General features: G+C 37.2%; 1 protein-coding gene across 4 annotated transcripts in view; it reads right to left on the reverse strand.

Moving 5' to 3' along the window:
- Nucleotides 1–526: 526 nt before the first annotated feature.
- Nucleotides 527–16,089, reverse strand: part of COG2 (component of oligomeric golgi complex 2) — a 32,381-nt gene continuing 16,818 nt past the window's right edge. For 3 of the 4 annotated variants that reach the window (XM_054822667.1, XM_054822668.1, XM_054822669.1), the window contains 8 exons: nt 13,602–13,663; nt 12,213–12,364; nt 10,563–10,763; nt 9,730–9,802; nt 8,438–8,580; nt 6,025–6,164; nt 2,619–2,799; nt 527–975 (listed from right to left, as the gene is read on the reverse strand). In XM_054822667.1, coding sequence (XP_054678642.1) covers nt 874–975; nt 2,619–2,799; nt 6,025–6,164; nt 8,438–8,580; nt 9,730–9,802; nt 10,563–10,763; nt 12,213–12,364; nt 13,602–13,663 — 1,054 coding nt within the window. In that variant the 3' untranslated portion in view covers nt 527–873. Of the gene's footprint in view, nt 976–2,618; nt 2,800–6,024; nt 6,165–6,192; nt 8,105–8,437; nt 8,581–9,729; nt 9,803–10,562; nt 10,764–12,212; nt 12,365–13,601; nt 13,664–16,089 lie in introns of those variants that run through there. The other variant, XM_054822670.1, reaches the window with a different exon arrangement.

Genomic DNA, 16,089 nt, shown 5'->3' on the forward strand with positions numbered 1-16,089 from the left:
AATGCTTCTACCATTTAAAACCCTGGTAACACTTTTAAATTTCCTGCTATATAAAGATGCACCTTGTACTGAAGTAGCTATATGTATTTAGGCAAAATACTCTCCTGAATTCTAACAGGCAACATAACACAAATCAGAATTATGCCAAATCTGAATAAATTCTAGCTTAGTGAATTAAGTTCTAGTGTAAAGTAAAACTGGTAGCCTGAATGTAACAGCCAGTAAGTTAGATACTGATGCTAGAAATGATTTTTGACATTTAAAGTACTTTAAGAGCGTTCTTTATGCAGCACTTCTCACTAATAAGGTCCATGAAAAAACCAAATCATTAAAATGAAAACATTCACAACCCAAACAAGAGCTAACCATAGCCCATGATGAGGGAAAGCAGGTAAGTGCAAAGCAATAACAAGGAATAGCAGCTTCTTATTCCTGTGAGCACTTCCTTTATTCCAGAGAAGCTGGAGTAAGGTCCATTTGAAAGCTTTTGACAGCAATCAATGAATACATTTGATTCAAAAACATATGGGACATCAAAAGTTAGGAAGACAATTTATTACATATTATTTTCATCATATAAGTTCATTCTTCTACACAGTAAGATGTACAACAAAAATAAAAAACATTTTCTTCCACTTTTATTGTATAGTAGAAAGTTTAGAACTTTTGATTGCTTTCCATATAATGGAAAACTATGGTAAATTCTCAGTCTTTTGATGAAACAAGCCTATATTGACAGAAGATGCACTGATTTGTTGCTCGAGATACATTAGGAAGCACTTCATTGCTACTTATTTGGTAAAATAAGAGTTAAAACCTCTCTCTTTCTTTTAGGGACACTGTTTATCTTCAATCACATGCTTTCAAAAATATCTAGGAATGTTCTGCTGTAGCCTGATCCTTGGCAGTTAGAACCAGCTCTGTAAGGGCTGAAAAGCTTTTTATGCTGCTTGTTTCCAGTCCCATCTTTCGTATCTAAAAAGAGAAGAAACATTAATTTTCTTTAAAACATCAAAAGCTCACTAATTACTCTACTTAAAACATTTAGCAAAGCATATGTTTTGTCCTGCATCGATGTATGGCAAAAAAATCCACAACTGCATATAGTGCACATTATTAAAAAAGTATCCAACTTTACATTAACTGGAAAGATTCAACTGAGCAGTGTCTTGCAGGAAAATATTTAACCATCTTCTAGGCAAGCTGTAACTAAAGCCAGTTGGAAGTTTTCCAATGAAACAGTCAGAAAGAGAAACTTGGCTGTAAGTTTGTTTTTAATGCATTGATTTCAATAGATTATTATTTTTTTTTTTCCCCCAAACTCCAAGTGAGGTTTCTGGGCAAAACTTTAAAAGATAAACATGAATACATCCAAGAACAGCCAACAGCGTGAGGATGAAAGCATTTCAATTGGCTGCAAGAGCCTATGGTTCTAGCCTTGAACTTCCTGGGGGATGAAAACAACTCTACAAATAGAGAGGTTGCTACGAGTCATTTCGTAGCCAGGAAATCTATTGCTCTGACAATTAGAAAAATACAGCCATGAGAAAACTAAGAGTGCACTGAAAAAGAAAAACCTGGATCTAAATAAAACCATAATGAAAGGATTCTGAAAAGGTGTTTGCTGCTGGAACGCTTCGTAATGCTCATATGTACCAAACCAGCTCCTAAATGACTATGAATAATCTACGTCAGTTCAGCTTCAATTCACATTGCAGTGATGTTAGTGCACATAATAGGAATAAAAGAACAAAAGTCCAACCCCAGCCAAAAACTGCCAAACAACAGTTCTTGTTAGTAAGATTTCCATGCTTCCACGCAAATCTTTTTCCTTTGTGATAAGTCTCAGATACAAGAACAGCATCTGCTCACACACGGGCAGACTTTATCTACCTATTATAATGCATCATCAGCATCTGTTCATAAACAAGACTGATGACAACTGCTTGGCAACTAATGATACAGACTGGCACTTGGAAGTTTGCTTATTTCTATATATAATTCTCAGAAATAAATGAGTACAAAACAGTATGCTTATTCAATTTGATGTAGCTACTGCACACATTTCCTGGAATATATTCTTCTTTTATTTTTTTTGTTATTTAAGGTTTCATATTTGGCACTGAAAGGAACTTACAGTTACACAGCATAACAAATAAGGCTAACATCTTCAAAGCTCTTGGGAACAGACCCTTGACTATGCAGTAAGTCAAGGCTGGAAATACCCAGAGAAGGCAAACAAAAGCAGGGCCATAAAGATGTTTCCATCAGAGCTAAGGAAGGTCCCCTGCCCTCTGATCTGTCCACACAGCGTTTCTTCTTTGTGCTTCTGCGCACTAAGCAGTACTTGAATTTTGAATAGTAAGAAATACAAGCTTTGCATTTGTGTAAGAATGTGTAAGAAAGCATTGCTCAAGTGTATCTATGATCACCAAGGTCTCGAGTCGCCCCCATTATACAGGCATGACAAAACAAAGCAAACCCCCCCCAAAAAAACAAAACCACAACAATGAAGCTTTCAAGACCAAGAAACTAAGTCAAGCTTCCGTTTCCTCCTCTATCTCACTTTATTCCAAAACCAGTAATAATAGTAAACAAACTTTTTTCTCATAACTTACTTGTTCTCCAAAATACTCAACATCTAGGGCCAGCTGCAGTCGGATTTTGTTATCATCACTCATGCCCCCATTCGTACCAACAGGGTTTGAAGTTGCAGTTTTTCTGGCTTGCTTCAACCTTTTTAGGCTCTCTTCCATTTTCTTAACAGAACTTAGCACATCAGATACAGTTTCATAATACCTAAATTAAGAAAGATAAATGAGAAAGAAAAACATTACACTTTTAACAGAAAAGCCTACTTCATATGCATCAGTACATCACTGGCCCTGAGAAAAATGCTGAACAATGCTGGGAGGAATGGTTTTCCTTGCGAGGAAGTTACTTATGCTTCTGTCATTATCAATTAACCAGTATTTCCATCATTTGTTCTAATGGTCAATCTGAAGATTGCCATTCAGTGTTGAAGCCTCCTTCTCATCACAACGTTTTTGAACTGCTCAAGATGTCTGAACTCAATAGAGATCAAGGAATGCAACTGTTCAATTTCAGTCTGAATCAGACTCTATTTACAATCAATAGAGTGCTAAGTAAAATTCCTTTTACAAACAAGGTCAAGAGTAACATCCTGAAAGACCAAAAAATACAGTTTTGGACAAGTTCTAGAAGCGTACATGTATATGAGAGCATACAAGTGCACAACAGTCAGAAATGCCTGTTTCTAAAATGAAGAAACTGATCTACACAGGACTCTCAGGAAGCTGGCAGAAGTCAGAAGAACGCTAATGCCAAATTAGAAATGGTGCAGATGAAATGAAACATCACTTCCCACATACTGGGATCTACATTAAAGAAAGCATAGACTCAAACAAGGTAAACAAATCAACTAGTCCACAAAATTTCAAAAAGCCTTATGGACCAAAATCCCATGCCTGAATGGGAAGAGCACAATATCATAGAAATTAACTAATAAATGCCCAGGACAGTGAATTGTTAAGAATAGCTAAGAGAAGAAGGTAGAGCAACAATGGGAAATTAGAGGATCCATAAGAGGAGATTGAGCTATGTTCTATAATTTGCTAAAAACTGTAACTTTCAAAGAGCTTCTCTATGACAGTGATCAAACTGCTACTGTAAAAAATTAAGAAAGTTGAAAGAATCTTCCCAATGCTTACTTTTAAACAGGGAGGGAACAGAAAGCAGGCAAGCTTTTTTGAGGGATAATTAGATAGGAATGGCTGAAGAAAAAAGTGCTTTCCAGTACCATGAAAACTGTTTCAAGATACCATTCTACAAAAAGTAGAAGTATACCAATAAAAGTCAACCATGGTCTCTTTTCCTGTCTTGGTATTTCCTAGTCCCACTCATTTATGAAGACTTCCTACTTCTGCTGTACTTCGAAGTTCTTCTGCCATTAAAGAAGTTTAATCTTCTGTGATTTTTAACCAGTTTATGCCCTTTTCTGGTTTTTCACATTTGGATGCAGGAAGGTATTATCACAGCAGGAAATGAAATGAATTACTTGCATCTGTATTCTCAATGAAGACACTACAATACTCCTCCATTTAAGAAATTAAGTTTCTTTGTCTCTTCTCTTGTTCAGCAAAGATAAGACATCTTAAAACAAACTGATAAAAATCATAGCAACAAATCATGAAAACAGAATTCAACAGAAAATTTTAAGGAATTAACAAATGAACCTGCAAATCTTACCTGTGCTTAATCACTACCACTGTGTTTAACCTAGCACTTAAGTTGGTTTTGGTAATGCTGACACAGAAAGCAAGAAACTGCTTTTCGGGGGGGAAAAAGCTCTGGCTGGATACAACGAACAACACAAGAGCTAGCTACTTCAGATTTACTGAAGCTTCTTTAAAAACAAGGCTCATTAGAGACAGAGAGGTAGATAGACAGACAAGAATTCACTCTAAGATATTTTAGCTTACAAGCACGTGACTTGACATTCCAGAAATCTTTGGAGTCCTTTGGCAATGTTACTTAAACATAACTGCTGTGGGTTAAGAGTAAGCTTCTTGTTATGGATTAATAACTGGTTAAAAGAAGAGATGTCAAGCTTGAAAAAGCAGGTTTTGTGCAAAATGGAAGTGACCAGTGGAATCCAGACCAATCTATGCTTAGCCCTGTCCAAAATATGTAAGAGTAATTTTAAGAACAGTTGGTGAATATTTGAGTGTCAAAATTGTCTTATAATTTTAAGTTTATTCTGAATAACCAAAAAAGTGAGTGCAAGGTGCTGCAGGTGCATTGGGCATTAATAAGTACCTGAGAGGGCCTGAAGTGGAGCAGCAGGGAGGGATAAGGAGGTGAAGGGCAGGACTCACATTCTGACTGCAATTTAAAGCCTCAGTATTATGTGGCTAATTCTCAGAAAATATTAATCCAAAGATCAGCAGCAGTCAACAGGCAAGACAACATGCTAAGAATTATTAGGAAAACCATGTAAGGACAGAACAGAAATCACAGTATCACTCTTTAACCTGCATGGACTCTTCTGATCATACCATCTATGACCAGAAAGGACAAAGAAAACCAGCAAACAACAACTATAAAGATGGGAAGAGGAAAGAAACATCACAATAAGATAAGGGGACTTTTTAGTCTGAAGCACAATTACAGAGATAGAAAAAATTACAGCTGGCACAAGGAATAAATTGTCCACAATGCAAGATGTAGGGGGTATCCAATGAAACTATATGGCAGAACTTCCAAACAAAAGCAAGTATTGCTTTCTCATGTTACACAGTTTAACTAGTTGAACTCACAGAATGCAACATCCCACAGCAGTATCAGTTTAAAATACAGCTAGACAAACAGACAGAAACAAAATCCATTAAGGAACTTAATGCAGATGGATATTCGTGCTCAAGAAGTCCTCAGGATGCTAACTAGGAAACAGAAAATGTAAAGAAAGCATTGCTTTATGACTGCCTTATTAAACTGCAAATGGTTAGCTCTTCAAGAGCTAAAAAAATCTAAAGGTGGTTGGTTTTTTTTTTTTAAAAAAAACACTAAAAAGTTGGATAATCATTACATATACTAAAAAAGTCAAAGGAAAAACAGACCTCAAGTTTCTTGAAAATTTGACCATTGTTCACTGAAAATAACATGAGGTTAAGGTCTTACCTCAATTCTGAGACAAAATGCAAGTTTTTAGTTCATTGTTGCATTATTAGAGCTAAACAATTTTTCAAATGCTCTGTCCACAATGCCAGAGTTTGCAGAGATCTGAGCAGAAGTCAGGTCTCTGGATTCCCTGGTCTGCTTTTCATCTGCTGAACATGCAACACCAGAGTAAATCTAAAGAAATATACCCTGCCAAAAGAGGGGTACATTTTTGTTTTCCTTACAGTTGCATTAATTCATAGTGTTTTGTTTTTTTCCTGTGGCCATTCAATGGACACTGGAGTTTTTAACTAATGCAAAGAACGTTCTTTATGGTTTTCTTACTTTTGTGTGCTTTCAGAGAGGGCACCTTCCAACCACTGATGAATCATGGGCTGCTTCAATATATCTTTGTATTCATTCTGCAGTCGGTAAAAGGGCTTAAGAGCACTGTCAACATAAGGTGAAGCTTTAGTTGGCACCTCCTGGTAGATGACAGAGAAACAAGGTGGGGAAAAAGAACCAGTAATTTACTTACTGAAAGTATCAACACTGAACTCCAGCACATATACAAAATGCTAACCCTGCACCTAAGCAAAGAGATACATACTCCATTCATGACAAATCAATAAAGAGGTCATCATACAGAGGAAGGACACCATCTCAAAGTCATTCAGTAGTGTTATACAATGTGATATAATACAGAACAAGGTTCAAAAAGACCAAAGCTTTTTGAGAGATACACGTGCCAGCCAGCCACTCCTCTTATCAGGGCACAATCCCTGAATGCACTTCCTGCTCACACTGATTTCAGAGAAAGCTGAGCAGACTCCGCGTCCACAACAGACTGTTAGCTCTTTGTTACAATACCTACTATTTCATACAATTCTTCACTAAACTGAAGACATTTTTCCTTCTGTTCTTATGCTATCATGCTCTCTCAGTATATTTTCCAGAAGACTGCTTTTGGGATAACTAATATCCCCTCACTATCATCTTCTCAGCTAGTTTTGGTTCCAGAATGCTTCATCTCTGCAGGGATGATCCACACATAGCTCGGGTGAACCTCATGCACTGCAAAGCAACAGAACATATGCAGGGTACACAAAATCTCTGACACCTGAAGTACCGCATTAACCTCTTAGAGTTCCAAATCTTAGAACTTGGCCAAGCAAGAGAGTCTTGGCACATGTGATTCCTGCAAAGACTATCCTCATGCCCAATTCTGAATTCTGCTGAAAAATCAAAGTATTAAAACATAGTAAAAATAAAGTTGCCAGAACTTAATATGACTGTAATAACATACTTTCTCTACCCAAGTCATCTCTCCACATAAAGCCAGTTAGACTGACAGCCAAGAGAGCAATGCAGTCACACTCATGGAGTACAGAGCTCAAGCTAGCAACTCAACTGACTTGGAAGGTGGCTTGGTCCTATGTCTTTCTTTTGGCACAGTTAGCCCACCATCTGCTTAATCATCCCATGGACAACAGAGATGATGGTGGTCCTCCAAATCACTATACACAGCTTGCTTTCAGATAGCTGAACAGAGTAGGGTTGTTTTTTTCACCCTCCTTTGACTTACATACTTTGTTCTACTCTTTCCTTAACTTTATATTCTCTATTACAGAACAATCTAGTCACTACAGAGATGAATTTATTAGCCTTGAGGTTGTTTCTTCTTTTTAAATACAATTTCTGATTAAGTATGTCCTTAAAACTAAGATAGTGAGAAACTCCAGTAATAAATTGAAGTAATGAACTACTCCCTTGGAAACAATTTCTCTTCCAGCTTACCCTAAATGTTCACCACCCAAAGAAAAGTAAATATACTTGAAAGAAGTAGACTTAACAGCTCTAATTTTTTCCATTTACTCACTGAAAAAAGTACAGCATTGCCGGTGGCAGTGCACTCTCTTTGTGATAGCCAAGAAAGTGCTTTTGATTTTGGTGAGTCAAGGCAACCCTCCACCACAAACAAGCAGAAAGAAAGAGCAAGGGGAGAGGGGAGAATGGAAAAGACCTGTGGCCTTGCCCATTTCAGCCTGCCTTCTGTGTTCAAATTAGGCAAGGATGCAGTAGTCCGTGGTTCCTGTCACTCAAATTTGTCTCTCTTGCTGGAATGATACCAAGCTAACTACCAACATGAGTGTGCAGACAGACTGGCAAAGGCAAGTCACAGTAGTAGAACGAGCCAAGATTAGACAATTGGTTTTGGTGCTGTATTTCACCATTACTTTTTATTAGTTTCTCAACAAATTACTTTTTTTAGCCATTCTCATCTTGTTCCTTCTGTGCAAGATGCTTCTTTAATCAATTCCAAGCAGCTAGCTCACTGGGAAGAAGTTTCTTGACATAGCAGACAGAAGTGTCATTCTCCCAAAAGAAGCCCACCACTCAGCAGCACTGCATCTTACGGTATATGCTATGACATGAGGGAAAAACACATTTATTCTCATTAACCCTTTCTCTTTTGCACATTAACAGTTCTACTCCTTTCCCTTCCTTCTGTCTCAGGCTTGTGCTCTGACCATTGTTACTCTCCCTAAAATTTTGAAAATATCGTTTTTTTTTTTTCCCTCCTTTGCAATGAGGTAAACAGTAAATCAGTAAATTATCTCAAGGTATTTAATAGGGCTCTTGACTGTCAAGCAGACATGGACAGGCCTAAAGAACTTGTAAATGTAGTGCCTGGTTAACATTCCTAGCATAGGCCTTTCTGAGATTTTTTTTTTTTTCACCTGCAGCCAGCACTGACCTTATTGGTTCTCCTATATAATCTTGGAACTTCCAGTGCACTCTTCAGGTAAGTGAAGGAGGACTCACTGAGATCCTGAATAATCCTGTTAGTCAAGGTAGGCATGCAGGCTGATAAAGAATTCTTTGAGTCTTCCAAGGCTCCTATTGAAGTAAAAATGCTAAAGTTTAAACTGAGCTATGCTGCCCAATCACAACATAAATTATGTGAACCCCCCATCATCCCAGTCTCAGTCACTACCCTAGATGCTGCTGGTGTCAAATACAGGATGTTTACTAAATAAATACACACCAGCCCCTTATAAAACATCACCAGTAACATCAACCATTCCTCAGCCAGAAAAACAGATGGAGGGAAGGAAAGAAAAAGGGGAAAAGTAACATTCTCCAGGTTCACATTTTTTTCAGTAGTAACAATGTTGCAAGGGGCTTGAATCAAAAGGCTCCAACCTACCAAGGAGACTGGTTGTAAAATTCTTTTTCACAGTACCTAAATTCCCTATGGAGTGACTGGAACACGCTCAACTCAAAGTTGTGACTGACAACAGACCATCTACTGAGTAGGGGATGTGCACAAGCTCCTACCTCTCTTATCGACTTGGACAGCTACCAATAATCCTGATTTAGAGACTTAAGTGGAATTCACAGTGCAGAACTAGTGGCTATACTTGAAGACAGGGACTAGTTCACTCACCCAGCCAGATGCCTGGCTTTAATTACTCAATTAAAATCAGACTCCATGTTTCACATAAAGAATGATCAGATAAAAAACCAACCAACCAAAACCAACAACAGAAAAAAAGAGGCTAAAATACTTAATTGCTTCTGTCCTCTAAAGTTAAGGTATTTAACTATGAACCTTTGATAACTCTCCTTACATGATTCATCAGGCCAGAGAGAAAAAAAATCTTTTTAGAAAAATATTTTGGTTTCAACTGGATAATGGAAAGCCTCTCCTTACTTTTTCCCCATTTGCTTTACAAGTAGGAGTTTAAAGATATGATATGCATCTTCTAAAGTCCCCCACTTCCTGAATCCTAACAACCACAAAACCCAAAGCACTTCAGACACACTCAATTTTAATCCAACGGTTTCTAGACTCAACATGTCTATTCAAGATAGTTTCTATTTAACCATTTAAACCTAAAGCAAGCTTCATTAGTAATAAAAACATTATTATTTTCAAATTTGTCATTGTAAATAAAGAAACTGTGTAAAAGCTGATTTTGTTTGGTTGGCAGAGGGGATTTGGGAGAAAGGAGAAAGAGACTCAATTCAGCCTCTCAGCTTTACCTGCAATGCAAGATACATTCTTGAAGCCAATCGTTTCAAGTTTTGGTTTAATCATTTCTAAGATGTCAGGAATCTGAAGAAACAAACCCAAAAGAGATACAGTCATGCTATAAACATTTGAAGCACTGGAAACTTACAGAATGTAGGAAAAGTAATTAAAAGACATTCAATTTTTTCTATATTGTTACTGCATTTATGGAAACCAGTACTAGAAAAATACAATATTCACGAGAATTAAGGCCTATGCACTAAATCCCCTACCTTACTATTGTCCTTAGAAGAAATAATTTAGAATTAAGAAAATGTTATCAACTCAGATGCAACTTACAACTTCACAAATTACAGAAATTTCAGCCTTATTGACCAAAGACACACAGAAGTTATCCCTACTGGAACAAAATTAATACCATACATCGCTTTTCAAGATTCTGGATCATTAGTAAAGTATAATCATGATAAAACCTTTTTCAACCTCAAAGACTAAAACCAGTGAACATTTAAAAGATAACATAATATTAAAGCTGAATATTGCACCACACTCCAAGCTGCAGAAATATATTATTTTAGGGGTTAAGTCCAGCAGCTACTGATAAAAGGGTTTAAATAGCTGAAGTGGTTTCTCCGTAATCTGCCATTCCAAATAACTAAAGAGCAGATCATTTATTTCAGGTGATATTTTCTCTATCAGACTAGTCCAGTTTTAACATTTAAGATCAAGAAGTAGCTTTATGGTACATTACTTTAAACAATTTAATGTCCTTAACAAGATGCCAAATAATACTGGCACATAGATCAACGAAGACTCTTTTGTAAGTAAAGTCACAAGCACAAACCTGATCCTGGAGTTTGTCCACATCTGCAGCAACATATACCAACTGAGTACTAGATATAGAAGGCAACGTCTGACTTTCTGGAGAAGACCCGTTCCCTTGGTCCTCACTAGGGTTGAGGCTTACAGAAGATTCCTTTCTACCAACTGGCACAGATTTTTTGCTTTCTTTTGCGTTCTCACTGGAAATGGGCCTTACAGAAACCTGAAACATCAAACTGAGATGTGAACCCTAGCAATAGTGAAGGCAGTTGCAGTTGGACAAACAGAAACAGTATATAAAGGATTTTGAAGTGCCACACTTACAAGGGATATTAGCATTTCTAAATTATGTTAAAAAAGATATTTTAAAAACAGTTTTTGGTGCACTAAGGAGTTGGATGATTTGTCACTATAGTAGAGGGCAGTCCAGTCCTAACAGCAATTTTCACCTGTGTGGTGTTCAAATGAACTACTGCACTGGAGGAATGTGCAAGACCAAAAATTTTATCATTATCATTGCAGAAACACAGTTTATTTTCATATGTTGGAATACAAAAATCATAACCATTCACTGCTGTCAAACAACCCCTTTCTGCCACCTCCTCAAGCCCTCTGCTGTCAGGCACCTGCTTCACTCAACTACTCTCTTTTAACTCTGGTACTTATCAGTACTTTTCATGAGCCAACTTAGCTGAGAGAATGGAGCCATTCAGTCTTAAGAAAAAGATAAAAGGGGATTTTAATGCTGTCTTCAGCTACCTAAGGGGCATGTGTAGAGAAGATGGAATCAGACTTTTCCTTGAGGTACAGTGACAGAGTAAGAGGCAATGGACATGGACTGTAGCAAGGGAAATTCTGATCAAATATGAGGAAAAAGCTGTCAGTCATTGGGCCAGGTTTCCCAGAGAGGCGTGAAATTGCCATCTTTGGATATACTCAAAATTCAACTTGAAAAGGCTCTGTACACCTTATCTAAGTGGGTCCTGTTTTGAGCAGGAATTGGGACCAGATGACCTCCAGAAGTCCCTTTAAATCCCAATTATTTTATCATGCTGTCTTTCTATGACACAAGAAACGGGGAAATTGTATGTCTGGCAGCAGGGAGTAGAAGAGCAAAGCACAACCTCTCCTGCTCAGAAGCAGGGAATCATTCACGTTGAGTCTGTTGCCCATGACTGTTCCAGTTTTACAGTCTCAACACTTAGCAACTGATCCAGATTAACTTACCTGGTTTTTTTTTTTTTGGGGGGGGGGAAGGGTTGGGTTAATTTTCGGGTTTTTTGGAGTTTTTTGCAGGGTTAGTTTTCACCTGGCTCAGTTTCACAACCTTGTTCACTGTATCAACAAGTAAACACTTACACAAACAGAACAAAACCAAAAGATTGTGTGGTTACTTCTTTTAGTGGCAGAGGCAGCCTTAAGCATATGTGGAAGTACAGCCTTGGCAACCAGCAGACAGTAATACCGCAGCAGCACTGATTTTTGTGGTTAATATATTTTGCAGTGATACTTTTTATAAAACAAACTCATGAACTGGTTGAAAGTGTTCTTGTTAAATAATGTTAAGTTCAGGAAAAAAGTGCCTAAAACAAGGTCACATACTCTGTTTCAAAAGGTCCCTTACTGATGGACGTTCCCAATCACCAAGGCCATAAGCATGCTGTTCTCTTACCTCACCAATGAACACAGAGTAGCGTGCCAAAATTTGCAGACTAAGTTTCCACAGACGGTGTGCTAATAATGGTAAAAACATTTGATCTGACCAGCACTTCAGAAGACTCATCCAGACCATGTGAGTGGCCAAAAGGCAGTATGAGCTGCCAGCTAGAAACAATCAGACAACAAAGGTCAAGTTCCTAAGCACACTTTTTTAAAAGATGTTACTACATTACTTGAGATCTAAAAAAAAGTAAAAAAAAAAAAAAAAAAAGATAAGTCTTCCAAAGAGACACAATCATAAAGATAGCAAAGAAGATTTATTAAGCACTGTCTGAAACAAATTCTTAAAATATTAGCTCCTCATTGCTTTAGATTTCAAATTCCATATGTCTTGATGTAGCTGTGTGGGCAAAAGCAACAGAAGAGAATTTGCCTGCACAAAGGTAGGAATAGCTTGGCCAAATAAGCCACTTCAGGAGATAACATTTCCAGGATAACTGCTGGCTGTCTTATGAAGAAGTTCTATTAGACATGCTTGCCAGCCATAACAGTAATACTCCCTTAGCACTAAACTACTGCTCCTGTCACAGTTATATGTGAGATATCTGCTAGAAATATTTATTTAAAACACAGCAGGAATATCGATATTTAAACCAAATACTTTTGAAGCAGTTCATGCACTAACATTTTATAGCATACAATTAAAGAGCTAAGGAATGCGTCTGCAAGTTCCAGGCAAATGCCTTGAAGTGGTAGGATTTATGCATTTTGTCTCTGTAAGAATTGTTTTCTCCTTGGTCTCTTCAGAGCACATGTGTATATATTTGCACACACAGCTGCCTTTGTCACAAGTATTTTACTCTGTTAACTGAAGTAAGTTTTTCTGATTACAACATACTTATGAATATACCAGGTTTTCCCTTCTACTCTAATCCTTCCTGTGCATACCTCCTCATGTGCTCATAAATTAATGTATGTTTTTGGAGCAGACATCAACACTATAAACCATAGCAAGCCTAAATGCTGGCAACAGAGCCAATTTTGCCCTACAACAATTAAGAAAAATATACCCCAATAACAGCATAGCCTTTTAGTTGTCACTTAGCAGATGCCAAATGCCAGTTTAGTTCCTTCTTGCACTGAGGGAATAGTTCCACAAATATGTTAATGGCTGCTGCCAAGAGGAGTGTTTTTAGTAAGCAAAGTGATCACTGAACAGTACTCTCATATTGCCTTCTCCATAAAAATGTATTCTACTGTTTAATCATCCATCAGAAAACAGAAAGCTCATGTGAACCCATGGGATGCACGTTACTAAATACTCAATAAACACACAGCAACCACTGCTACTTATACCACTGATACCACAATAAAGAAATTAATTTTTGCAATAAAAGTTTACCTGGTGCTTCCTCTAGTGTATCTGAAAGTGCTTCTTCTAAGGCCCCTGCTATTTCTCTGAATCTAAGAGACAGAAAGGTTTTGAACGTTAGAATTCAACAATTGCTTAAATTGATGCCTAAACATTTTTTCAATGTTTATTTCAATAGTATTTCAATCTGCTATCAACGCACATGCACAGATTTTAAACATTTTGCCCAGTATAAATCGGGATATAAACCAGACCAACATTCAAACACTTGAAAGAAAACCTTTGACATTTTACAGGCAGATAGTAAGGTTATACTTTGGGACATTATTAAAGTCACGGTTGCAAACCTTATCAAAACGATAGCTCACAGAGTGTCAACTTGTTAGCTCTTTTGAGCAGTGAAGTTTTTTTGTTTTGTTACTGTTTTTAAACTAAAAGTGAACACATTGTCTCATACTTGCTTTAGCTGACCTTCAGATTATCATGTGACACTGGAGGCTTCAGCCTTCTACATGTTTGTTAATGAACAGTGGCATAAGGTTCTGCAAACAATTCTGTACCTGATAAAAATCAATAGTTCCTCAGGGGATGCCTTGATCCCTTTTTTTAAAAACTCACCCTTCAAAAAAAAAAACCAAACCAACAACCCTAATCCCTCAATTTTTTAGGTATAACAGCACAGATAATATTAAAACCTCTAATACTTTTCCATATTTAAAACATATTGGATAAACATGGCATTTTCCTCATCTAAAAATTATCAAGCAAGTGCTACAGAAAATTCTTAACTAAGTTTTCCCTCTAAATGCTGAAACAAAGCTATTGTTTTAAGCTCCCCTATACAAAGTTCTATTGTCACTGGTTTCCACTTTCTTGCTTTTATGTGCATCATAGTAACTCTGTAAGCCTTTCTATCAAATTTACTGATGACAAACCTGTAGGGTTCCTAACAGCTCCTAACTGTCATTTCTAGATCAGAACAGGGCCCTACCTAGCTTTTTTTGTTCAAACTAATGGATTAGATGCATGTTTAGCAACTAAACATATTTTAGAAATATTTGTGAAATGGCTTCAAACCCTTACTCCTGCCTATGCACCACTTCCACCAACAGAGCAGTGTCTTTAAGTCTTATGGTGAAAAGGATTAGCAAATCAAATCAGATTTTTAACAAGGACATTCTTCCTGCATGTTTCTTACATAGGAAAAAAAATTCTCCCAACGTGGGGTTCACTATAGTTCCAATAGCAAGGGAAAGAGTTACTGGGGCTGTTCATGCCAGCACTGGTACAGAAGAAACGCCTGTATACCCACCTGTTCCCCAAAGGATCGTTTGTAAAGGCTTAACTGAGGGCTGATTGTTCTGGGCCATTTCTGTAACTGAAAAAACCCAAAACACCCAGCAATCTTAACTATAAATGCCATAGTGTGAGATAATACCTCAGTAAAAATCCTGTATGACTTAAGGATATTAACATAAAAAGAAAAGGCTTCCCTGATATATATAATGAATAAATTGCATTATTTTCACAGTTGTACACTAAAGAATTCATGGGCACTTCCAAAAGTTATCAAATTATTCCAATATATAGGAATGATATCGTGAAAGATGAATGAGATGCTGTTATCCAATCATTTATCAAAATAGTGCATTATTTACATTTACAGTAATCTTGGATTAAAGGAAAATTATTTTTAAGAAGTTTTTTTAAATCAGTCAGAGCTAATAATACCTAATGGGAAAGAACATTTTTGACCAGAAAGAATACACTGAAGCTCCAAGATCTTTACAAGCGAGAGTATAAAAGCTTGATCAAGCAGACACTTACTAGAAAAGTTGCACTTTCAAACAAAAGAGGCAGACTCACAGACCTATTAACGATATAAGTTTGTTAAAAGGTTTATAACAGCTACAGTTCCACAGACACTTTTAGTCTGTGCACTCAGCACTGCTACCATAGTGAGTACTCTTGCCCTCTCCCTTGGGCCAGCATGAATATTTGTACAGTTAAGTGGTTTGGAGAAATTGATTGGAGTTGAGAGTCAGCCTTTTTTTTGCCCAGGGTAACAGATCCTTGTATCGGTTCACTACACAGCTGCAGGAACAGCTGTGCAAGCAAAAAAACCAAACCAGGATGTCAGAAGCTAGGGCTATCATTTTATAAAACGCAGTGATTCTGCTCCAAAACACTAAGACCCTGCTCCCAGTCCTGTGCTCCTTTCACTTATATTAGCATTCCTAAGATTCCTGGATGGAATTTTTCAGCAGCAATGTAGATTTATTCTGGATTAGAGAAACTATAAATGTGGCTATGTTTGTACCGTTATTGCCGGTTATAGAATCATGCAATAAAGGCCACTGAAGTGATTCAGGGTAAAAACCAGACATCAATTTCTCTCCCCTCTGTTTTTGGAAATTCTAGCCCTTTGTTTGTTTTGGGGGTTTTTTTGCCCTACGGATTCTCAGAAGGTTTTGGACGAAGAAAGATCACACATAGCACACTTAGGTCATAGCAGACT

This window comes from Grus americana, chromosome 3, assembly GCF_028858705.1.
Source record: "Grus americana isolate bGruAme1 chromosome 3, bGruAme1.mat, whole genome shotgun sequence".
Classification (NCBI taxonomy): domain Eukaryota; kingdom Metazoa; phylum Chordata; class Aves; order Gruiformes; family Gruidae; genus Grus; species Grus americana.